The sequence below is a fragment of the Drosophila grimshawi genome, unplaced genomic scaffold (assembly GCF_018153295.1).
Source record: "Drosophila grimshawi isolate 15287-2541.00 unplaced genomic scaffold, ASM1815329v1 contig_1148, whole genome shotgun sequence".
Classification (NCBI taxonomy): Eukaryota; Metazoa; Arthropoda; class Insecta; order Diptera; family Drosophilidae; genus Drosophila; species Drosophila grimshawi.
Genome location: NW_025062646.1, coordinates 4,050 through 29,167, shown reverse-complemented (window position 1 = coordinate 29,167; position 25,118 = coordinate 4,050). Strand labels below are relative to the sequence as shown.

At 35.5% G+C, this 25,118-nt stretch overlaps 1 protein-coding gene and 1 long non-coding RNA gene across 2 annotated transcripts; one reads left to right on the top strand and one right to left on the bottom strand.

The window, feature by feature from the left end:
• Window positions 1-1,301: 1,301 nt before the first annotated feature.
• Window positions 1,302-21,626, top strand: LOC6570029. The gene is made up of 3 exons (XM_001996146.3): window positions 1,302-1,859; window positions 21,098-21,155; window positions 21,334-21,626. The coding sequence occupies exons 1-3, from the start codon at window positions 1,542-1,544 to the stop codon at window positions 21,444-21,446; spliced, it is 489 nt and encodes a 162-aa protein (XP_001996182.2). The 5' UTR covers window positions 1,302-1,541; the 3' UTR covers window positions 21,447-21,626.
• LOC122322380 lies at window positions 15,514-16,089 on the bottom strand. Its single transcript, XR_006246541.1, has 3 exons — window positions 15,990-16,089; window positions 15,720-15,933; window positions 15,514-15,669 (listed from the first exon to the last, which is right to left on the bottom strand). It is a non-coding gene; the product is annotated as an uncharacterized LOC122322380 (long non-coding RNA).
• Window positions 21,627-25,118: the final 3,492 nt, after the last annotated feature.

Here is a 25,118-nt window from a genome sequence, read left to right as displayed (position 1 = left end):
TTTAGCAGCCACCTGCCCCACTTTCGCTTTAGTCGACACAACAAAAAAAAGCATCCAAAAAGCCCAAAAGTCTGCTGCAAATGCACACATAAAATAGGCTCAGGGTTTTTTGTGTTTGTGCTGCAGTTCGCAAATGGGAATTATGGCATTTAAATTGAGTTCAATTTTGTGGAAATAGTTAACGATCTATGTTTGAAGTGCAACTATTTGATTTAAAAAATGTGTGGTTTATATGCTGCAGGCTGTAAAGAAGTATTACGAAATGTTGTACAAAAATATAACAATATATTTGTATATGCAAAAGACTCTAGAAAATGTTATATATTATGCTTTTGGTGTAATTAATCTTGGTTATATTTGTGTTTTTTTTTTATATAATAGTTTTGTTATTTTTTATTCATTTATCTATGGGTACTTTGATTACCAGAGCGGATATTCACATGTGCAGAAAATCTTCAAAATATGCTCTACAAATTTGGTTAAAAACGTTTATAATCTGCAATTAAAAATGCAGAAAGGCAACTTGATTCTTGTTAAGTTTTTAATTTTCTTTTCATGTATAAACATGTCTTTTCTTGTATAAACATCATTTGCATACCTAAACTTAAAGTCTCTAATTACACATTACTTATTATTACAATTATAGCTCCTCAATTAGCAATTTCCAATTGCTTTTGATTTTTATTAAAAAGTAGAGCAAAAATATATATTGTGAATTATAGTTGCTTCTGGTCTTTTTTTTACCTTAATCTGTCCCTTCAAAAATCTAAAGAACTAATTCATTCGTTTTGCTGCTAAGCAATAAGAAATATTTATAAGATTTTGGGGTGATGAAGAAATAAATGAATGACGAAAGAATGCTATGCATTTAAGTATATAATTTGCAAATCGATTATATGCAATTATCCGATCTGGATAATGACATACATAATTACAAACAAAATTAAATTAGAATTAGAATATAGAAATGAGTTTTGGGACTTACGCGTACATATTTCACCGAGAGTCTATTATTTTATTATGTAATATATATGAAAAATAAATCTTTTTTGGGACTGTTTGAACTGACCTTTTAGCAAATTTGATGATAAATGAAATTGCGAAAGAGACTGGAATTAAATTGTTATGAACTGTATTTTTATACATTTCGAGCATTTGGGTGGCAGTAATAGCCTTTCAATTAAAATGTCGAAATTAGTAAAATAGTAAAACTTAGCTATGTTGTTTATTAGCTGGTTTAAGTACTGTATTCAACACAGATTATAAACCATTTTACTTAAAGGTCATAAACACTAACCAAAAAAAAGTTGAAAATAAACTTTGTAAAAACATAAAATCAAAGAACTAAAAGCTAAAACTAAAAACAAGATAGGCGACAAGACAACAAAGGACCCTCTACCAAACAAAACAAAAACAAAAACAAACAAAAAATAAATAAAAAATACAACAAAACGAGTGAAAATAGCAAAATTGCAATTTTCGTGATTGGGCGTGTTTTTTGCCGTGTGCATCTGGTGTCCGTGTCAAAGGTTGCAGCTCATATGAAAATGTCGCACGCTAACCAAAAAGCAATGACAACGAAAGCCGTATCTGTTGCCAAGGTCGCATCAACTATGGAGGCCTTTCAGGCCAGCCGGACGGCAGCATCTGCAGTTCCTGGTCCGCAATGGGTGGTTCTCTTGTTGGCCGCCATTTTGTTTTGCAGCAGCAGCTTTGGACTGGTCGATGGTCTCAAGTGCCACATGTGCGGACAGTACAACGAGGGCGTGGGATCCATAACTCCCTGTACGAACTACTCCAAGGAGATTGAGCATCTCTATCTGAAGGAATGTACCAAGAAGAGCGAGAAATTCTGCGTGGTAAGTTTTCTTATAGCAGTTAGCTGAAATCTTGCCAAGTTCATTTTATCATTCCGAGTTTGCATACCATTCTCGATCTGGCAAATTGCTAAAAATACATCACTGTGCAAATCCATACAACATATACATGTATATTTGCAACAACTTTGAGGTTAGATAGATAGATTAGGATAAATTGCTGGCATCCATTCTCGCGTCCATGAACCACCTTAGAAATTCAGCTCCGAGCCTTTTCTCACGCAGTCTTAGAGCCAGATTCATCACATTTTAAAGGTTTTATTTATATTAAAATTAATGACAATCATTTTCGAAGCACGAGCCTAGCAACACTCACCTCCCACGATCTCACTTGTATTACTTATTAATTGTGAACTTATTTTTTAATTTAATATTTTTAAGTTAAGCTAGTAGATAAGATTATTGTCGCATCAAGAAGCCTGCCATTGTTTAATATTATTTCGAGGCATCTTCATTACGCATAGAAACGACATGTCAGAGATGTTAAATCAGAGAAGGCCATTGTCTCATGGTCATGGACACATATATATATATATATATATAAATAAATATCTAAGAATACATATGTACCTTTTAGTCTGTGTGGCAAACGAAAAAGACTCTTGCATTGATGTGTGTAATTATAAAAGAAATTAATAAATGTGATTTGCAAATATCATACGCAAATTTGTGTTCCATTTATATATGCTTATGCTCTTCAAGTCATTGAGATTGACGTGTTTACACCAGCAGACCGACATTTATTTACACGTTTACGTTACAAACCAACTAGCTTGTGGAAAAGATAAGGTTTTAGGAAAAACGTATTTGGGAAATTGAAAACACAAACTAGAATCAAGAATCAAGAAGTAAATTAAATAAAAATGAATAATGTAAAGCAAATTAGCGTTAGTAATTATTATTACCAATTAGTAGTAATCATTAATAGATAATTACTTCAAAGCCTTTCTGCTTACACATAGAATATGCTATTTGGAAATATATATATTTTATGCAAATTATTTATACCTTATCCTTTGCGGTCTTGTGTGGAAGTAAGTGATATCTTGCCGGATTGCCGTAATGTATATCTGTGGTAGATGTGTGTGTGTGCGTATTTTAGTGTGTGAGTGTGCTTGGGACTGTGTGCACAATTTACCCATAAATTTACTCGCAATGTGTGCTCGTGACTCTCCCGGGTGTCTAGTCAGAATGGCACCAGCAGAATCCCAGCCACTTAAGGGATTGTCCGTTTGTTTGCTTTGGTAATAATTAAATATTTAACAGCTATTTGCCACACACAGCTGCCTGCAAATTGCCTCAAACTAATGCACAGTGGCAAGTGTAGTAGATGAAAGCCTACACTTAAGCTTATTGAAAATAAGCCAAATTAAAAAATATACTTACATATAAGATAAAATATTAAATTTGATTATTACTCATACAATATCATATATGTACATAAAAAACTAGTTTTAGTATGAATATATATATTTATATGTATAGAATATATATATTTTATAAGGTCACAGATGCCGGGTCCTGCCCTTTACGTACTTTACCACAACTTAATGAAATCCTTTTTAACAATTTCCTTTTTTCTCTGAGTATATCGTAAAATGTTGTTATTAGCCCGATTGTTATTCGAGGGGGTCTAAAGATTAATGACTGCATTTTAAAAGGGCTCGTTTCCTTAACCCACGTACTATACAATGCTTTTACTTATAGCCTTATACATTCTGTCCCTTATTTAAAGCCTTGCAGTTTGTTCTTGATAGTTGCCATTCATTTCGACATTTACTGCAAAGTGGCTAATTAATAAGCAACATAATTTAAGCTAGCCTTAAACTGATGGGTGGCAAGGAATGTAAGGTGATGCTCCAAAAAGTAAAATTAAAGTATTGTGAAGTAAAACAAAAAACAAAAGGATTCCTTGGCAAGTCGAAGAAATTACACCCTTTCATATATAAGCTTAAAAATGTTATGTTTTGAAAACATAATATCTTTTATCCTAACAATTTTGTATCAGACCATGTACATTAAATAAACAAAATAGTCACAAAATTATCATATCATGTTTCGGAGTTATCCCATGAAAACAAATTTTAGATCAATTTTAAAAATCCGCCAAGAACCCTATAAAATCTTTTGATTTTTAAAAGTTTTTATTTGAAATGCATAAATATTAAATTTTATATTTAATTCAATTTAATTTATTTTACTTTGTTTTGTTATGTTTTTTTTTATCTTTCTGTGATATTGGTCGATATTGAATAAATAAAATAAATATTTTAAATATACTCACTAAATTATCATATCTTTCGCAAGTGCTTAAAAAATGTTGTTTGCAATTTTGAAATACCCACAGAAATCTTATAAATGTTTTCTTTTTTTAAATTTAAATATTAAGTTGTATTTTGAATTTAACTTAGTTGGATTTATTTTTTGTCTGTTGCGACTGATGTTAGTCGAGATTAAATAAATAAAATAACGATTGTACATGTACGCACTAAATTATCATATCTCTCGCAAGGGCATAGAAAGTGTTGTTTACATATTAGAAGCAGGCAAAATACACACATAAGGACAAGGCACTGACGATTACGATTAGAGCGTAGTAGCAGCCGGCGCCCTCTTATCGTTGTTATATAAAAGTTGAAGGGTTTCTGGGAGCTGTTATGGTCGTGCTGACAGCTGCGCCTGAGCCTCGGCATGTGGCATTGTGGTTGGGCGACTGCTATTGTGTTGCTGTGACAGGGCTTATGATTAGTTTTATGCTAGTCGGCTGTTGGTTGGCGCCGACTGCCGGCAATCTGCTCATCTTGTAGGATTTACATTTAAAGCTAGCTGCAAGATGGATGATCTGACTTGCTTTTGCATACAATATTTCTGCCTTACTTTGCCATTTACAATTATAAAATGCAGGGCATAAGGTCGTTCACACATGAACACGAGCGAACGCACACACACACACACACACACACACACATATATATATATATATATATATATATATATATATATATATATACATACATACAAATACGTGGCATCTGAGTTGGACAAACAATGCCGCCATTGTTGAAGCTTGTTTGTTTTAGGCTCCAGCACGTACTCAAATACAAAACAAGCAAGAGTGCTCCAGTCGAGAGGGGTCGACTAGGAGATAATCTGTACACAAGTCATCATCTATCATTATTCGTACTCGTAGAAAATATATATCTATATGACGTCACTCAATTCTCATTTTGCATTGTTTCATAGTTAAAATTATTTCGCTACTGCTATTGATAATATTAATATTAATTGACTTGATCTGAGTCTCTAACTCTTCGAGTCACTGATGTCGGCGCGTTCAGTCAGTCAAACAGACAAAATTGGCTACATCAACTCGGCTTTTGCTTTTGCTGCTGATCAAGAAAATATTTCCTCTCTGGTGACGGAGATGCTTCCTTCGGCGTGTAGCAATGTCAATTTGCACAACTTCATACCCTTTATCGATTTTTAAAAGGGTACAGGGTACACAAAAATAAAACAAAATTACAAAAATTACAAAATATCGTCTATATGTAAATTTTGATCACGTGACGACAAAGTAGAATTGAAATAGGAGTAAACTCAAAGTTGCGCTACGTAATTTATTTTTCTCTTATTCTCTCAAGCAAGCGACTCAAAGAAAAGTATCAAATTTGTACAAATTTGTAGCTAAAAAAGTTGTGTCAACCACAATAATATAAACAGACTATGCTCTGTTTCCAATGGAAGAACCCAAGGCTAAATGGGTATATTCTACGCCTTTATAGCTCCTCCCCACTAACTGAATTTTATTTTAAATTAATTCATTTAGTTGTGAGGAGTTGAGCCCCGGTCTACAAAGGCTTGCATAATATAGTATTTTTCACGAGTTCTTCTTTTGGAACTTGACTGACTCTTACTACTTATTTTGCGGGCAATATTGGTTTAATGGAGCGTTTTGACTCTAATTCAGCTGCCAAGTATTAACTTCATCAGGGAAATATTGTCACTTGCCACAATAAAATATATAATTTGTCACTAATATAAAATATGCTCTATTTTCACAGTTAATATACATTTTATTTCGTTGAAAATGTGGAAAAGTGTTCTTCATGGCAGAAAATGGCTTTGCATTTATATCATGCGACTTTTTCTTTTCACATTTTTAATTACTTGCATGTTACATAAGAGCTTAGGCTATCATGGCAGAAATGACAAACGGCTTTTTTCGATTGGTGCGTCAAGTTGAAGCTTTTTCCTTTTCGTTTGAGGGACTTTGTGCAGATGTACTGATAAACTGTCATTGATGAAGGGTTTCGAGACAGAACGTGGCAGCCTGTGCGGTTAAGTTATGGCGTGTCAAAGCCACTTTGTCAGCCCATTGAATACAGCCAGCCAGCACCGACTGGCAGAGAATAGCATAAATTATGACCAGGAATCTGTCTAATTTGCAGACACATACATCAGCAATAAAATGTATTGTACGTGTTGTTGTGCACATAACGAAGATTGCAATACGGTAAAAAAATACATAATGAAAAATGATGCTGAACACCCAGCATACAAAAAGGAAACAAAGCCTGCCTGCCTGTCACAAGGTACAAGCAGGCGAGCTAAAGCAGCTGCGTCCCCCTAAAAAGCTGTGAGCATGGCAAATTAAAATGGCTCTACGCAAAAACTTGGGAGATAATTTTAGTGAGTAACAGATTCAACACAAATGTAAATAATAGTGCACACATATGTTTTGCAAAATAATAAAATATATACTTAAACTATAGCTTAAAAATGGTGCCAATCTTATTTGCACACATACAATCAAGTAAGGTTGAGGTTAAGTAAACTTTTAACGATGGGATATCTATAAAATGATTCACAAAAAGAATTAGAGTTTTTAAATTTATCGCAAATACATTTTTCAAAATAAAGCAGTGAAAGTTTCGTAGCTTTCGCTGGGGTTAAACAATACTTCTAAATGTAGATTTGATCATTATCTTTGTTCCAAGTTTAGCGAGTAGCATTGTAAGTTTTTTTATTTTATATTTATTATATTTATGCACAGATGCTATATTTTAACAGTGCTTTTTTGTTACCAAAGCAGAGGACGTATTTTATATATAGCTTCATTTATAGCGAAGTTTGCTGTGTTTTCTTTTATTAGATTAAACACACACTCAGAATTTATATGCATATATGTGTATCTATATGATATCTATATGATACACGCGAATGCTGGCAATAAAGCCCACATGTGTACAAGTTGCAATTTATTGCGAGAAAACATAAACTATTTGATATCTTTCTGGCAAGCACATAACTAGAGCAAATTGGATTTATAGTCGTAATTGTAAGCTGATTATATCATAATAAAAAATGGAATCTACGTATAAATGCGATAAAACAAGTACATTTGGCAGTGCGAACCAGACAACAATTATTTTAACACACACTTCACATAATTGTTGTAAAATTTACATGCAAATGTTTTATTTTAGTTTTGACGGCCTGTTTTTCCCCTCGTTGTTCCAAAATCCACAGCTGGCGCGTTTTAAGTTTGTCGCTGTACAAAGTGGTGAACATGAGTGAGATTGAATTGATAAATGCGCTCAAAACACCTCCTAAAGGCAACCAGAAGCCAGCAAAAAGCTTTTCCCACAGATAGTACATAAAAACGCGAAATGCGAAACAGCTCACAGCGCTTGGGCTCAATTTAACCAAAACAAAAAATAAATAAAAAATTGTCGAAAAGTAAACCGTTTTAACGCCAGCTGTCTGCCTCAAAAATGAACGCACACATTTACCGATTTGCAGCACACACAACCTATTTCGTTTTGCATGGTGCGCAAATGTTCGTAGCGGCCATTGAAAATGTCAGTTGTCTAGTTGCCCTATACGAGCACTTTAAATCTTAAATCAAGAGCCATGACAAGATATGACCATCTCTCTCTCTCTCTCTCTCTCTCTCTCTCTCTCTCTCTCTTTCTCTCTGTCTCTCTGTTGGCTTGCCGGGGGTTGAGGTCGATTGTCTACCACTTCCCCCATTCAAGTCACTTTCAGTGTACCTTTTTTGGAATGTCGAGAACACACTTTCCACACTTGTGAGTCACATGTTGGCATGTTTTGTCGAAATCTGTACTGTAAGCCAACATGGTTCAAATGATTCGTTTGAAGTACACAAGTGCATATCGGTCAGAACATGTTTGTTGTGCTTTGCGGATAGCTCAACTATGTATTAAAATGTGGCCTGGATCGTAGGTATTTTGAAATGTTCTACATATCTGGTAACTGGGTGCCTGCCTGCCTCACTGTGCCCTTTGATTCGCTCTCACCTCGTTTTCTTCAAGTGTCCGTCATCCATACATACACACACACACACACGCTCACATGACACACACACAGACGCACACACACACAAACGGACGGACGCACTCACACATATACTCTGCAATCAAAGGTATGTTGACGTCCAATTTGGCCACTGTTGATTTGTGTCGAAGGTTTTTTCGTCTCAGGCCACTTGCCCGAGGTCGTAGCCGCTTTTAGGTTTTATTGCCTGCGCCTGTCAGTTACGCAACCATTCTGTGGCATAGCCTTTTCTTTTTTTTCGTATTTTTTCCGGAGTCAGGCTTTTTTTATCTAGGCAACAAAGCCTGAAATGTTTACACGTGATTTATGGCGCGGAATTTTCGGTTACGTGGCTTCTTCACGTCATCGTCTGCAGCAGCTATGCAATTTTAATGGTTTTTGCTGCTGGCCAGAGTTGGACACTTTACGAATTGAAGATGGGTTCAGACGGTTCCATCCGTATAACGAACGGACAGGAAGACATGACTCTTGTGGGGTCAAAAATGCTTCCTTTTGACTTGTTTGTTGGTGAATTTACACAACTTTATATCAAAAGAGATGGATAATTTCCATCAAAATGTTTTCAAAATTGAGAAACAAGATTATGGGGATCGGAGCTGCCTCTTTCAATTCGTTTAACATTTCGTGTCAAAAGCATATACGTAAAACTACTCCTCGCATACATAAAAGGATTCAGTAGTCGCACTTAAAACGATTTATTCTCACACAGAAAATAGGCAAATGCCTGACTGCACACATTTTAAATAGAGAGTGCGAAAAACTATGGCATTGAGGCTCTTTGTTCATTAGGGCAGAGTGAAACTAAAAAATGATGTGTACTCGTTCATGTCTGCGTCAGACAGGGTGTTAAGATTCTGGTGCCAAGCCCATAGGAGGGCGGGCAAATCGATAACACTTTGATGTATCTTAAGTTGGACACACTAAAATCGTTCATGTATATTGTGTATTTTTTATTTAGTGGTAGAGCACCGAAATTAAAGCATAGATTACTAACAACCACAACCATAATCCATATACTTGTTGAAGAAATTACTTAATAGAGTAAAGAGGATTCGCCATACTTTTGATCCCAGGGGAACTCACTTATTATTCAGAAAGTATATTTCTACAAGCGAGGGTTTTTCTTTTCTAAATTTCAAAGTACAGTCGTTTTTAGATTTTAAAAATATCTGTTTTACTTGCAGGATGTTTATTGGAAAGGATTTTTTCCAAAAATATTGGTTTGGAGTCGTCGCTGGAAGGGGTCGTCAAAATAGTCAAGGCAATTTTCCCAGTCGATTTTCATTTTACCGCAACGTTTTTTTCTGAGTGTAAGCAAATTTTTATAATGCACAGTAGTATTTAATTAAAAATTCTTGTAAAACTACTTTTGAGTACACCATTCTTACAGTTATGTGTGTGAATAGTATTTGTCGATAAAATTATATGTCGATATAGTTTTCAAACCAGCATTCGGCTAGTTTGCTGCTGATCCTAAGTCAGAAACTCATATCTGGTTATGTCAAAAATATAAAAAATTCTTACAGCTGAAACAAAAAAAGACAAGATGCTGAATGCGGCAAGCACGAAAAGTCATGACTTTTTACTTTGGACGACAGTGTTCACAATAATAGTGTCCATGATGGCGATTGCGGTATTTTCGGGACTTTATCATTCAATGGGGAAATTCAGATCGATGCTAGTAACTCTGTTTTTGGTGTTTATGATTCACTATCTCATCGGAGATCCTATCAAGTTTGCATTGCTTTCAATAGACGCCTCCTGTTGGCCTACGAAGCAGAGCAAGTTCTCTACGGAAAAGGAGGCCACCCATCAAAGTCGGCTCGATTATTTAAAGTTGCGAGTACGAAGCTTACGTGCTCATCTATATATTACGGAAAGCCACCGTGACGAGAACACAAATTGCAAGTACAAAAAAATTATCCATGACCTTTGGCTATATGGCAGATACTTTGTTTTTGTGGTGTTCATGGTATTGGTAGCATGCGATCCGTATACGTATCACACTAAGGATAACATTTACCGACTCTTCCGTGATAATCACACCATATACTATGGCTTGTATGAGGTTTACGATATTTCCGATGCCTACGCTTTCATCACGTCGTCACTGTTAAATGCATTTCATCCGGCCGATCGTCAATCTGGCCTATCAGTGTGGGTGCACGGCGAGCAAACATTTATGCTAGGAGTTGTGCGGCTACGCCAACTCCGTCTGACAGCTCAACATTACAGACTGAGTGAACCGTCGTTCTCCAAAGAGTCATATATGCCTGAATGGAAGTCGCCGTTTTTAGAGTTACCCTACTCTAAGATTTATTGGCGTATCTACGGGCCTTGGTTGCCTAGAAGCCCTGCAACTTCGGACGATTTTTTGATGGATTTCGTTCATAAGGGGTTTTTCCGTAATTATCCTGAGTTAATGGGATATGAGGTACTACTTGCTAGGAGTCGTCAAAATAGTCTTAGGATTCTGGAATACCTTAGTAAGAGCAAGTGGCTTAATTACAACACTTCAGTACTCTTTATGGACTTTGCGCTATACAACACTGACGCAAACATTTTAAGTGTGTGCACAATGCGTGTGGAACAGACACCCTTTGGCAGCACTATTAATCATCTAAAAGTGGAGAGCGTGAAGCTGCTGGAAAATATGAGCCAGCTGTCAAATGCGGCGATAGCCTTGAGTATGGTTTATGCCATCGTTTTTCTCCAGTTTTTCAAAGCACTTACAGTGAAGTTGTGGTTCGAGCCAAGCGAAATTCACAGCACGTGGAACAAAGTGGATGTAGGCATATTTCTGCTCAATACAATTTTGTTAGCACTTATTTGCATTCGTGAAGGTATAGTATCGAGGGTTCTGGAGAACATTGAAGGTGACAGCAAAATGGACTTCGTTAAACTGAAACATGCATCTCGCTTGCACGTGCTAATCAGAGTGATGATTGGTTTTCTTATCTGTATAACAACCTTGAGGTTGTGGAAGGTGTTGCAATTCTCGACAGTCTTTCAACTCTTCACGTACACAATTAAGCTCGCGTGGAGAGCTGTGGCGACCATTCTAATCGTAATATGCATATTTATATTGGGCTTTGCAATGGCGGCGTCAACCATAAATGGCAACAATAGCTACTTTTTTTATCGACTGACCAAGAGCATCGTCACTTGCATGTGCTTCTCCTTCGGATTTAGTGTTGGTGTCCATCCAAAAGATCTATTTTATGGTGGAAAGATTCTCGGAATTATCATGTTTACGATTCTGGTATTCGTTATTGCTGTAATGCTAGTTAATGTTTTTGTATCGCTTATCAACGACTACTTCTCAACTGCCAAGGATCAGAGGGATACTCGATATGAACGCCATATAAGCATTTTCCAATTTTTGTACGTCGAGTTTGCTTTTTATATTCAGTGGTGGCAAAGGTTTCGAATTTTTCGCAAATACTATCATCGTCACAATCGCACTGTTAAGGAAAATATTCAGAAGCATCTGGATTACCTTGATAAATATAAAAATCGAACAGAAGGTTTCCATACTTTCGAGACAGAGAAAAGGATGGCGCAGACTGATTTGGTTTTGGAACATGAACAATCTAGACAGCAACAGGAACGAATTTATACAATTGGGGCTATCCTAAATACTCAAATTGATATTCTCAATAATTTGTTATCTTCGAAAAGTATGGTTGATCAATAGAAGCGATTATACCAAATATATAATCGCATGTCATTTTACGAAATACGATTGACCATTCTCCTATTTAAACTGATGAACCTATCAAGATCCCTTGACAACGAGGTTCGGGCTTAATGGATGCAATGTATCGCCCATATAAATACATCATTGATTATCTCAATATAGTTTGGTTACAATATGAACATTTTTATAATGACTTGGACTGCTGTCCTTTTAAATTGGTTGAAAAGTATACATGTATTCTTGCCTAGCTAGTACATATTTGACACACTTTTGTTTTCACGCCTCTTAAAGGTTTTCCTAGCAGTCTACACTTCAAATTTGGTGACCCCCGTTCTCAAATTGTGTGATATATAAGGTTTTATCGATTTACATTTTCAGATAGATCGCTTTTAGCGATATGGGGGAAGGTGTGGACGTCGGAGGTGGGTGTGGCTGACGAAATTCTGGTTTTACCGATTTTGTTGTCTCCTAATGGACGAATCACCACAATTTATACACATTTTGCGATGAGGGCACAGACAAGTATATTTGTATATGAGGGCACAGACAAGTATATTTTTCAAGACTCCAATGTGAAGAGTATCCAAAACAGTTCACACAGGCGGACGGACATTTCTAGTTCAGCTCGACTTTTGATTATAACTGAGAATATGCATATATAGCTTATGGGGTCGGAGTTGCCATTGTCATAGTACTATTTTTACCCATTTTCAATGGGTGCAGTGTATAAAAATAGGATCATTGTTTATTGCTAACATTTATATTTAATAGAGCAAATAATTGAATACATTTATAAACGTACCAAATGAAGAAGGCAGAATTCAAAAATTAGGACAGCAATATAGCAGCCAATTGATATTGCTAAAAATTCGGAGAAGCTCAGAATCGTAAGCGGTTGTTCATAGTCGAAATAATTTAAAAATGAGGTGTTTCTGTAATAGCAAAACACAATGGTTATAGTAAGAACTGTTTTGCATATCCAAATGCATGTGCGCTCGTAACTGTTGCAGGAGTCATCGCTGAAGCGCCACGGTCCCAAAATGGGTTGCATCATAAACCAGTTGGTATAGTAGAACTTGCTATAGAACCGAAACCCTAATATAAACTTTTTGAAACCCTTGGCTTTCGTCATGTGATATATTTGATTTTTGGCCAATTGTTTTTTATCTGCTGCTAGGCAAGAGACTCGAATCTTCTGTCCACGCTTTAACCACATATGTAAGGGAAATGTATAGCTTAGATCGCGCCGCAGATCGTCCACTTGGATGTCCCGACAGTACCAGGTTGGATACCTGCCCGATATATCATGGCTAATAGTCAGTTCGCATGGCAACTCCACTTTCCGGTCGCTAACACGTATCATGCATGACGTATTTAATACCAGATTTGGATCTATCGGGTTCTGATATATAATGATCTTGTAGCGCCCCAGATTCGATTTAAACACCAATTTAATATTCGCTGTAGTCTTCCCTAATAAAGTGCCAGCCGTGCGCATATGCACGATCACATTTTCAGTACTTGGGTCCACCTCATCCCGATCAAATTTAATGACACGTATCAAATTCATTTTTTTCCGGTGCAAACGTCGTGTGGCCAGTAGCAGCAGGGTAATGGCGCTTAAAACCACAAAGCAGTTAAATAACACGCAGACCACATTAAGAGAGTCTTCAATGGCATAGTTTCGTATTTTTTGTATGGGAAATGGCCTGATTGCGTACTCTTTTGAAGTAAATATGGACAGATGATCATTGTCGCATTGAAAGGTGTTTGGAGTCTGTTGTAAGTTTTGTGGATAACATCCTTTCTTCAACCAGTGCGGATTACCATCGCGCATACCCCACACTAAACACTCCTGTGCACTGAGGCGATAATGGTACTTGGCGGTTGCAGTATCGAATGAGTTCGCCTTATATACCGCTATGTAAGCAAAGCCCTCGCCAGAACACCGATTTTTTAAAATAATATTAGTCTCATGACTACCTTTGGGCACAAAGCAGCTCTTGTCGTGCAGATTAATCAGCGTGGGCTCCACATTCATTGTAACTAGTACCCGCAGTACTGCCGTGCTGTTCATAAACTTTACCAGCATGTTAACTGGGCCCTGCAACTTTACTTTGTATATTAACATATTGTTATGTATTTCATCGGAGTGTTCGAAGAGACGGATGTTCTGATATTCGTTACGACGTAGATTCAATTTATACCATTGCTTTGACCTAAGTCGGAGATTGCTGGGTCGATTGCGGCCAAAAATGTTGACAGCCAAAACAGCGTTAGATGGGGACCAAGCTTCGGGTGCCCACCAGAACATATTATAATCGAAGCACCAAGTATGTAGCAGGAGATCGTTGGTCCTAAGCATCCAGCGATGAGCCTCCACTGATGGAAGAGGTACTTCTATAGTGCAGTACGTGGAATTGGAAGTGTATATGATATGGTCATAGGATTCATGCATTTGCACCATATAACTAACATGTTGTGTGGCATATTCGTAGGGCTCCTCCGGTTGAATGTAGCGAGTTGATTCCTCGCCAATTATATTCCAGATTTTGAAGATTAAGCTGACTGTGTTTAAATACCTGCTAACGCGTAATGTTATTTCCTTATCGAAACGGGTCCAATTGACAAACTTTTCGTCAAACGGGCCGTCGAAATCCCACAGAGGATAATTTTGTTGTGTTATTCCCTTGTTCTCCTTCAAGCAATATTCGATGATATTGGTTATTCCCTTGCCCAGTTTGAGACAGGACTCCAGTGACATATCTAATATTTCGGTATCCTGTCTGATATAATCTAAAGTAAATTCTACTCTCTTTAACATATATAAAACAACTAAAACCTCCAAGCTATCTACCACCGGCACAGCTGAAATATAATTATGGCATATTTCCAGCGTATTTATCATTTCCAAAAATGTATGCGTTCTATCCGTTTCTATAGTTTTAAAGTATTTTAACACATCATGTACGTTATTCTGGGTTTCTGACAACTTTTGAAGTATGCAGAATGCCCTCTGAGTTCTCCCATCCAAAAGCGCCGTCTCAACGACCTCAGGTCCTTGCAAATTCGTGGGCTCAACTGTAATGGAGACAGTCGTATGTGCGCAGGGAAAGCCAGTGACACAGATGTCAACAGTTAATTTATGCAGAACAGTAAGGTAAAGAAAACTGTGGCCTGTACTTGTTATGTCCGAATATATGCTTCCAAACTTAATGACATACAAAATCGGCAGGTTATTCATAGATATGTAGTTACTGCAATGTATAAAAAATATTGTGACGCATTCCAGGCCAGTTTCAGGCGTTGCTGTACAGTTTCCGCCAGTTGGTGGCATCCAATTCTGCAATCTGAGCTCATTGTGTCCAGTTCCAACTCGATTCGCAATATTGAGTTTGATCGTAAGCTCGCCGACCAAATCTGTTGGAAGTGTAGTCACCAAGCGCTGTTTTTCCTCCATATCGACGCCATTTACTGTCCAGGTGTAGGTGACGGGCTTTGTGCAGTTGTGGCAAACAGCGCGCAAGTGCAATACAGAGCCGGCACTGTAAAAATTGTGCTGGCAGTTCTTTATGCACTCAATCTCTACCCAGATCGGTTCTGTTTCACTGACTAGCCGAACAACTTGGGTGGTAGTATGGCTGCGGCTCCTTATAAATTTATTGATTACCGTCAAAGTGATAATGTTTGTTGAGTCTGTCTTAAGACTTTTAGTCGGAAGTTGAATCGTCGAACCTGTAAAGCTCCTAATAAAACAACAACGCTTTCTAATAATAAATACTTACTAGAACTTTCGAAACTAAGGGTTGTCTTGTCATTTCCGTCTTCAGAGCTTAAGAACCAACTATACGTTAGCTGCTGAGGGGCATGCAAACTTACAGCCGGCTCACGACTCCTTGAGCCATCAAGATGCAACCACTTACTTTTGTCACTTACTTCTCTGTAATCGCCGCCTAAAATATCGGCAATTACAGCAGGCGCTGTCACGTTAATATAACACTAAAAAATACTGTTGTTATGCTAAGTTATTGCTAGGTGTTGTTCCATATACCTACTCTTGCTATTACCCAAGGTCCGTAAAGCTCCTTAAACTTAATCCGCACCGTTAGTATTAGATTGGGATAGTCTCTTAGCAGATAATCGTACCACAATGTATATCGAGGTATTTTAAACAATAACTGATTACTGTAATCTGTGGTTAAATAAGCAACTGTAAAGAGAGGGATTTAACGTAAGATAATACTGGATACGACCAGTTGCACAGCAGTCTTCTTACAGTTTTCCCCAATGTTGTAAATGGCCCAAACGGTGGTTATTAATCCATTAGAAGGGAAACAACGGCTTTTTACAATCGCTTGAATGTTTGTAAAGCGCGCGACATTCACCGGCCAGGGTTCATACATGCCTTTATTAAACATTATTACGGGAATGCAGTATACGGATATCGGTTTCACGACATGTACTTTGAGTGACAGATCTAGCAATTGAGGATTCTTTCCCAAGGACTTAATGGACACACTTAATGGATTTGCACCCAATGTAAAATGCGTAGCATTAAATACAATATAACGGGCGTTTGTATACGGCAGATGCATATGTCTTCGGATGCTTAGCTCTTGAAGAGTTTCCGTTAAGTTGGTTGTATGCTGGCTGCGTAATGTTCTCGGCCCTGGCAGATCTGAGAGTGTCATATACGCAATTATATATGTGGGCGTTGATATTTTTATCTGCAAGTCATCAGTGCCGAGTTTCTCAAAACTTAGAACAATATTCTCCGTGATCCCATACACGGCACGTACATTGTAACTACATATTGGTTTGATGTGCTCAATGCGCTCGATGTCGTATCCAGTTCTTTGGCTCCGATAATTACAGATTGTCTGACCCACGTAAGGAACGCAAAAGTCCTTTGGCGTGCATGTGTTTTCGTCTGTATTGCAAAGATTCTTAACTTGCTCACAGTATTTGCCGCGAAATGCTTCCTCATAGCATGTGCAATTTGGCTTGCCCGCGACTATTTCGCATTCACCAGCAAAGTTGCAGTACTCTGGAGAGCAGCGGTTTAACGAGCTAGCCAGGGCGAATAACTTACACAGCACAAGCGCAAAAAAGTCTGCTTTGTTTATACTCGTATGCATGATGGTGGGCGATGTTTTCAATTTAATTTGTAATATCTCAAAGCCTACTGAAAGCACTAATAAATTGACGGTTTTAATTTGAGTAAATCGTTAAATATATCCGTATATTCAGAAACATATCGCCCTAAATTGGTCAGAAATTATTTCCAAATAAAAAAGAAAAATTCTAAGAATTAGAAAGGCTTGCCTTGAATCGATATGTGCAATACGACGATTTTAGTTCAAGACGCAGAAAACTTTCTTAAAATTAAAATTACATGAATTTATAAACCAAAATTAAATTGTTTGTATATGCGGTAATAATATAATAATAAAACACTAATTTTTATTAAAAATATAAGCAACAAAGTTGATAATTTTAGAGTTTCTCTGCTTAAAAAAATACTTTGCTTTGCTTGCTATAAAAATACATCCTAAGTATTGAACAATTTTTTTCTTTCTAAAATTTAGAAAAGTGAATCTTAAAATTAAGAAAAGAAAAACCCTGGTTTTTAGAAATACACTTTTTGAATAATAAGGTGAGAGTCATTAGGGCCAACAAATTTGAATATTCGAAAAATTTGAGCGACTTCTTTTGACTGTAGTCATTAAATACTTTTGGAATTGTAATTGATAATATTTTATTATTATGTTCACGCATGTACTAAATGCGCTAAATATAAACATAAACTCCTAAGACAATATAGATATCAAAAAGGATCACTTGCCATTATATCACTTCTTATTAAGTGTGAGAGCGCCTTTATCCATGAAGAAAGGTACACATGTAGGACTTTTAAATGTTAGAACTACTATTTAAGGAATAGCTTTTTGTTAGTGATATATTGAATTAGGCAAACATCGATGAAATACATACCTGCTTAAAGTTATTTGAGTATATTTGGGCAGCCGTAGACTCTGTAAATACAAAAGTTCTTAAAACTTCAAGTAAATCTACCTATTTTTGATTGCTGGTGGTTACCAGATAAGTGCAGCCAACAACTAAATCAGTTTATTGCATTACGTCTATGCCATGGCCAAAGGCAGCTCAGCTTTCGACATTTTTGGCAATCATATTAAATTGCGATTCTGAATGGAGCGGGTTACGGGTGCCATTTTATTCAAGAGTTCATTGGTACTTGTTTGTGTGGGCGTTTTACAACAAATTCCACTTGCCACATATTTCCAGTGTATGAGGCAAATGGAAACTGTCGGATTGAAAACTTGCTCGACGGCTGCACGGCTCTTTCTGGTTGAAAGCTTGCCTATATTAAAGTGCATCAACATCAATGCACATACATAGGAACTAAACTATTAAGCATTCTTTCACTTTGGATTTGGTGTACGGAAGGAATTCCATTTGATTGAGAGGGGGTAATAAATTCTCCTATGCAGCGGACCATTCTATATACCGGACAGCGTACCGTGCTCACTGAATGTGAAAACTCCATCGTGAATTCAGGTCTTTTGAAACTTTCGACTGGCAAATCAATTTACTTTGTAATTTAAACACATTTCTATTAAACATATATGTAAAAAGGCCCGTTAAGTTATTAAATTTTATAAAAACTTTTTTTTTTCATTAATATCAGTAATCCAGTCGAGAGTGCGTGAAAATTCTATTCTAAGGCGTGCTTAATTCCCCCAGAAACGAAAGGGTTTTCTTTACAACAGGGAATCGAATTTTATTCAGGTTTTTACCGATAAGCTGCAAAAACTTGTTCCTTTTAAAAATGCGAATATTTATGTTCAAAAATTTTAATAGTCTCCGAGCCGAAAGGATAGGCAGTCAAAGCGACTTGGGTTGTGATACCCCCGTAATTTTGGGTTGTATATGCTTCAATTACCTGTTTTACACATTGCTAATGGTTACACGGTATAAGCAGCTGAAAACAGCAGCTGGCATGGGTGTTGGCGGAACTTTGCTCTGGTGATGAGATAACAGTGAATATTGGAGGCTGGCAGTAATTCACCTTCAGTATTTGGTGTTTGTAGCTCTTATCAGCTCATAGCTATGTCCAACTGTGTACTTTTGTACTACTAGGACGTCGCTCTCACATATGTACTCGCTTATGTAATATATGTACATGCACGCTTTTCCCATAAGTCTAATATTGCCACACAATGGGATCATGTTTCACATCTCGCATTAGTGGAATAGCATAATGAGCCCCCTTTGTCAACACATACACGGGTTGATTGCTGCCTGTGGGGATCATAAAACAAAATGAGTCCGAGAAGATGGTACGCCAAATTGTTAAGTGCTGCCCATCAGCAGAGCCAAAGAACTTTCTGTAAGGTTTTGCTTCTGCGTTGCATCCACTTTCGAGCCATTTCACCCCTAGTTTCGTCGACGATTAAGCAGGTTAAGTGCTTTATTGGATAACAAAGGGCTGCCACGTGTTGTGTATAGCGTTGGTTGGGGGCTCTTGGTCTCGGTTAATGTGGATGTGTGCTAACAAGTGAGATGCAGGTGCGTTATTGTTGTGGTGTTCATAGGGTTTAAAAATAAAAATATTTTGGTTTAAATAGTATGATGAATTTAATTTTGTTTTCATATATTTTAAACAGTTTTCATCCTATATAATGATATTTATTTCATTATTCTTGCATATGTTTTTGAAAGCTGTTTATTATTTAATTACTATTATTTCATAATAGACAGTAAATGCATATAAGTCATATAATGGCGTTTTTTTTTTACATTTTATGCTTAAATTTCTGAAAAGTTGAAGAATTCGTTAACTAATTTGAATGTGACTGATATTGAATGATCAGCTGTTGATTTCGACAATTTATCGCAACTTTACATATTTCTGTTAAATCTTACTAATTTATGTAAACCCAACATTGTAGTCTTAGTAAATATCGATAGCTTCACTGAGGGGTCCGAGTTAGAGATTCGAGCAAGTCAGACCCGCACTTTTTGTTCCGGTCACAAATAAAGTTGCTAATTAAATAGTTTAAACACCGCCCAGATCTGAAGTTGCATGTTATATAGTTTATTTTAAGTTATTATACAGATCTCTAAGGTATAACGATTCATTTCTAAAGTTCAATTCTAGCAGCAATTATAACAAGACGCTCAATTTCATAGTACACTTTTCTTGCAAACCTAATAGCACGTGCAAATCACAGTAAACAATCACATTCAGTGTGAATTGCCAGTTTTCCGAACACAATAGTTGTGTTTGTTAAAACCACAAATGTAAGTTTTTATATACCATTATTCCAAAAGGTGCTTCGAAATGAAACTGGAGACATCGCTGATCCCACAATATGTGTACATGTCAGCTTCAATAACTGAGTCGCTCTAGCCATATTCGTCAATCTTCCTTTTCCTGTTTAAAAACTATCTTAATTGATCCTTACACTAGAGTTTTTTCATCGGTCAAAAATGAAATGAAAATAAAAATGGTTTCTTTTACTCGCTAGTTACAAATGATATATCTAAAATGTTGGGGAAAAAACTATAAGCATTGGAATTCTAAATAAAATAGCTGCAATATGCGGAATCGGGCTATGAATGGTTTTGTGAAAAGTTTGTCATGCTGTTCGTCTGTGTGAGCATAATTTTTTCAAAACATTCTTAAATTTATACACTTGAAACTTGAAATATATATTCATCTGTGCCCGCGTTAGACAAAGTGTTCAAAGTAGTGGGCTGCCTTCATTAAGGTGCAAGCAAAACGATAAAATCGATCATTGTCAATTGACAAAGCCATAGATCTCGCAAAATTTTAAAGGTAAAGATGTCAAATTTTGATTTATAGATTTTGTAGCTAAGGGTGCAAGACGTTGAAAAAAATATAGTAGGGATATTTTGTTAAGATTGGTAATAACATGTCTTGGTCATGGTGGCTACGCCCCACAAAATCGATATCGTATAACCATGTCGCCCGTTATCAGCTGATATCAGAGTATTTCGTAGCCGGTTAAACATTACAATTTTAGTATTTTACTATTAACCATAAACATGCATTAAATTAATATTAATACAAATTAGTCGTAATTTAAATGTTTGATTTCTCTCTGTGATTTTTCAGAAATATGTTAGCGAATTGTCGACTGTACGCGATTGTGCAACGGAATGCGTCGAGAAAGGTAGATAATGCTTATTATTGCTTATATTCGAAAACAATTTATTTGCTTATGTATGTTTATTGGCTTATGTATATATATGCGTTTAATAAACTGAATCATTTTTTTTTTTTTTGTATTTTACTGGATATTGAAGCCAGCATGGTATTCCAATTAGTATAATTAATTTTTTTGCTTACAGAAATTTGGGAAACCCAAACCTATTGCTGCAAGGAGGATGGCTGTAATTCAAGTGGCTACCTCAAATATTCTATTGTTTTGGTGACCATGCCAATCATAATGTGTTTTTTTTAAATGATATCTCAATAGAGCAACGTTCGTTTCAAATTTAGAAATTAAATAGAGTTACACATGAAAAGCTTTTTAAATGTAGGCCTTTATCTAGGTTTTGGTTATATACTTGTAAGAATTCCATGTTTCGTTATTAAACAATTTTTAAATGGGACCTAAACAACAAATTATTGATCAACAAATCTGTACTAAAGAAATATTTAAATCATGTTGTTATCATTTTTGAATTGTTATTGCTAACTTTGAAAATCTGATAATAATTTCGGCGCTGAATTATAATAAAATATTTAAATTTTTTTTCTAATAGTTCTATAAAAATGTTAATATCTCCGAATTGATGCTGATTGTACTCACAAATATACGGCGAGTATGTGAAAATATACAAATTAGAAATGTCGGTGTCACTAGTACAATAGCATCTTGAACAAGTTAAAAGTCTTCTTGTGTTAATAAGGGAGGGGGAGATAGTTGGGCTTTAAACTGTCCTTGAATTACTAGCTTTAAATTTGGAAATAAAATACGGTTTAATTCTTTACATTTTGAGGTTAACCAAAATTGTGAAGCTATCTTTTAGAAAACCAATACCAAAGTTTTAAAGTTTAGATTGAAAATTCACCTACAGAAAGTTTAAGCTGATTTGTTTTTTTTTTGATTTGATTTTATATGTTTTATATTTTCATAGTGCTGTCATAGTAATATTAAATTTAAATGTCTTCCTAATGAAAACTTGTAAAACGATAGTTATACAAATCAATAACTAGAAATATAGAGTATTCATGAAAAGTATACTATTATGACCGCTCCAACCGATTATTTTGATATGGTGTCTGAATTTCAGATAAGATGAATTATGAAGCTCATATACTTTCCAAAAATCCATACAAATATATATAAAACTGCATTACAATTATATAAAAAATAATAAAAAAAAACTACAATAAAGTTTGTCTAAAAGTAATTAGGGATGATTATGACATTTGCTTAAGAGTTTGCTTACTGCATGGAATAGTAAAGTAAATAATGCCGATTAAAAACATATACTAGAACATTAAAGAGGTAATGTATAAAATATGTTCAAATTTCAAACATGTACAAAGAATTTTCAGATGAATATCCGAATGAATACAGGATATTCATTATTTAAGCAGAGTTTTTCAATCATAACCGCATACCAATTGAACTTTATATAATATATATAGAATATATTTGTGACAAAGGAATCAAACAGTAGATTTGATGGTTCTGCTGTTAGGTATACTCACACATTGTAGCCTTTTAGTGAGAAACTCTGCTTTAAAGGATATATAAGTATATTCGAGTGAAATCTTCAATTAATAAAGCTTTAAAGTATTACTCAAATATCGAAGTCACAGTGCACATATTTTGTGGTCTGTAATTTTGTTATTTGATTTTATAATAATAAAAAAATATTTGTGTTGTTAATTGTATTTTTAATATAAATAAGCACTAAAATATAGAATAATTTTAAAAAGTTATTTTTTACTAAACTCTTAAAATAAAAAATCTACTTACTATGTACTTACAAATGCCTACAAATATTAACTATAGGATGTTGCGAATTATAATAATATATACAAAGCAAATACTTACAAATAAGGAAAATATTACAAAATATTTCACTCTACTGCACACGTAATTCTAAATTATTTATAAATTTAAAAGAACAAAGAAGCAAAAACATAATTTTATTTCTATCGAAAATCAATTTATTAAGCAAAAATTTGGAATATACCATGTAAAAATTAGTCACAATTTCAAAATTTATATATTTATTATATTGGAAGATTAGAATAAATAATTGTTTATGTAAAAATTAAAAAAAAGTGAAATTTTAAGCACTGATGCATTTTAATTTTTAATAATTTAGAAAATCTCTCAAAAATATTCATAAATAAATATGCTTAGCAGGCATACGTAAAATAAAATCATTAAAATCAATAACGTTATCCGATTCTAGGTTTTCTTAATATGAAACAAAAACTTGTAATAAATGTTAATTGTTAATTGCTTAAAGACACAAGCTCAAATATAATGTAGCAGTTAATAAATCGAAAAGTCGCTTTTCCATTTTATCATCTTGCAGTGCAATAATTTACTGATTTGAAGATGGACAATTATTTAAATAAGCATTATCTTCGGGTCCCACACCGCTAAAAACCTGAGTCCTCTTGCTTATATTTTACAACTCTATATAATTATAAATACAAATAATAGAACGATTATTCATACTTTCCATCCTATTTTTTTTCTCCCTTTTTTACGCCGAAAACGGTATAAAGTTATTGTATAAAGTATGTAACAGAAAGATAAATTTACAAGCACATATATCCTTATCAACAGCGAATTCGATTAAGGCATGTTCCGACCGTTCAGATGAGCAAGCAGATTTGAGAGGCTATAGGTGCCAGAGTTTTTGTTTTGGAATATAAATTAAATTTATTCTATCAATAGCTTCAAACGATTCCGATCGATTACCGATAGCAAAAATATTCAACATTTTCAAGATATAGCCTTTTTATTATTTTTTATTTTACAGTAGAAATATGGATTAAGAAACGTGGACCGAAATCTGTAAGAATATGTGGTAGACATTGACTAAAATATGCATATTATCGGCGTCAGAATATAATTTATTTATTTAATATAGAATAAAACAAGAGAAAACATTGCAGTCGGGCGTAACCGACTGTTATTCCAGCGATAAGTAACAAAGAACAGGGTGGGTGTAGCCGAGAAGTACAGTCCAAGCTTGCCTTTCAGATTGCGGTAGATATAAGCTAGTATCGTAGCTCTTAAATTACGGTGTGCGCGGCCGAAAAAATTATTAGAGAAGGTTCTTAGTGATCTTCCTACAAGTTGTTAATTGTAGTTCTTAAATTGGGAGATATAAGCTTTTATCGTTTTTGGGGCAGGGGTGGGTGTGGTCCAAAAATGTTTCCGGATTTTTGAAGGGTGTTACTAGCAATATACCTTTCAGATTTGGTGACTTTAGCTTTCAAATTGTGTGGCAGGTGTGTCGGCTTAGGGAGGCGTGGTGTGGTCGTGGCCATCTAATTTTTTTATCGATCTCTTAGGCGAGTTACAAGTAACATACTTTTAAAATTTGGTGCTTCTAGCTTACAAATTGTGAAATATATGCACATTTAATATTTTTAGAACTGAACTTGCGGGGCGATGCGGGTGTAGGCGTGATCTGAAAATGTTTATGCTGATCCTTGGAGGAGGTTACCAGCAAGTTACCTTTCAAGGTGTTGGCTACAAGTAACATATTTACCTATTTTAACGGATCTAACTCAAAAACTTTGCCATTTAAAATGCTTAAGGGCGAGAGGTGTGGGGGTGGCGGAGGTGGGCGTGGCATATGCCGAACTTTGATAGACATTGGTAGGACAACCTACCAACCAAATTTGGTGACTTTAGCTTTAAAATTGTGGTAGATATGTGGCTTTATCGATTTTCGAATATCGATTTCTTAGCCCTCTAGTGGACGTATCAGTCAAATTTTTGCACTTTGTCCGATGCGAGCACAGACCAGAATATATTCCAGGTTTCAAGTCTCCATATCTAAGGGTGTCGAAAAAAGTTGTGTTCATACAGACGGACAGACGAACGGACAGACAGACACCATGACGGACAAGATTTCAAAATTAAAAT